The sequence below is a fragment of the Gossypium arboreum genome, chromosome 5 (assembly GCF_025698485.1).
Source record: "Gossypium arboreum isolate Shixiya-1 chromosome 5, ASM2569848v2, whole genome shotgun sequence".
Taxonomy (NCBI): Eukaryota; Viridiplantae; Streptophyta; class Magnoliopsida; order Malvales; family Malvaceae; genus Gossypium; species Gossypium arboreum.
The window spans coordinates 80,745,490-80,746,778 of record NC_069074.1 but is presented as its reverse complement, the minus strand read 5'-3'; the positions used below and the strand labels follow the sequence as shown (position 1 = coordinate 80,746,778).

General features: G+C 38.1%; 1 protein-coding gene across 1 annotated transcript; it reads left to right on the top strand.

Annotated features, from left to right (window-relative positions):
* The first annotated feature begins 315 nt into the window (after positions 1-315).
* LOC108481542 (uncharacterized) lies at positions 316-825 on the top strand. Its single transcript, XM_017784660.1, has one exon. It carries the CDS (start codon positions 316-318, stop codon positions 823-825), a length of 510 nt encoding a protein of 169 aa, XP_017640149.1.
* Positions 826-1,289: the final 464 nt, after the last annotated feature.

The window sequence follows — 1,289 nt, the reverse complement described above, 5'->3', positions numbered from 1 at the left end:
GGATAAATCATAAGATGATTAGAACAAGAATTGTTCACCAAATTGTAGGAGTTACATATGATGTAATTAGCAAATGTTGCTTACCTAAATAACCATAATCTTGAGAATAAAGCCAAAGCTGACTTAAGAGGAGGTGAAATATGAATCCTTGACCCACTAGAAATACTTTCAAGAAAGTCTTTCCGAAATTAATATATGAGGGTTATTAATTTTGAAATAGAATAGTGGGAAACATCATATAATAAATTCCTTCTAATGATTGATATAAACTTGGTAAATTTATTCACACGCATATTTTATTGTTGTAGATATATTATGGCTGCAAACACTAATACACTCTCATTGGGATCGGTCCTTGAGAAGGAAAAACTGACTGGTTTGAACTTTCTTGACTGGTTCCATAACTTAAGGATTGTCCTTAAACAAGAACGGAAATTATATGTCATTGAAAAATCACTTCCTGATGAACCACCTACTAATGCCTCGAGAGCTGATAAAGATGCTTACAAGAAGCATCTCGATGATATGGTAGACGTTGGATGTCTTATGCTTGCCACTATGAATCCTGAGCTTCAAAAACAACATGAGGATATGGTTGCTTATGATATGATCGAGCACTTGAAAGAACCATATCAAGGGCAAGCAAGGCAAGAGAGGTTCGATATCTCTAAGGCTCTATTCCAATGTAAGTTGGCTGAAGGAAGCCCAATAGGACCTCATGTCCTTAAGATGATTGGTTATATTGAAAGCCTGTCTAAGCTTGGGTTTCCATTGGGCCAAGAGTTGGCCACTGATGTTATTCTGCAATCGTTGCCAGATAGCTAAGCAGTTTGTCCTCAATTTCAATATGAATGAAATTGATAAGACTCTGCCACAATTGTTTAGCATGTTACGAACTGCTGAAGGCAACATGAAAAAGGTTGGACCCAAGCCCATACTGATGGTCCGTAACAATAAGGGCAAGGGAAAGGCCAAAGTCCCGACAAAGCCTAAGGGCAAAGGTAAGCCCAGTCTTGGAAAAGGAAAGGCTGCACTGAAACATAAAAGTGGGGTGTCTAAGGAAGGAAACTATTTTCATTGTGGTGTGACTGGACATTAGAAGCGAAACTGCCCTGTCTATCTTGAGGAAATCAAGAAGGCCAAAGCAAGCAGAACGTCTGCTTCAGGTATTTATGTTATTGATATTAATTTATCAACTACTACTTCTTGGGTATTAGATACTGGTTGTGGTTCTCATATTTGTACTTACATGTGGACTACAAAGGAGTAGGACTTTGGCTAGAGGAGAT

What these genes read in the sequence shown, in the direction of transcription:
- LOC108481542 (XM_017784660.1), top strand. Translation starts at nt 316, where the DNA reads ATGGCTGCAAACACTAATACACTCTCATTGGGATCGGTCCTTGAGAAG.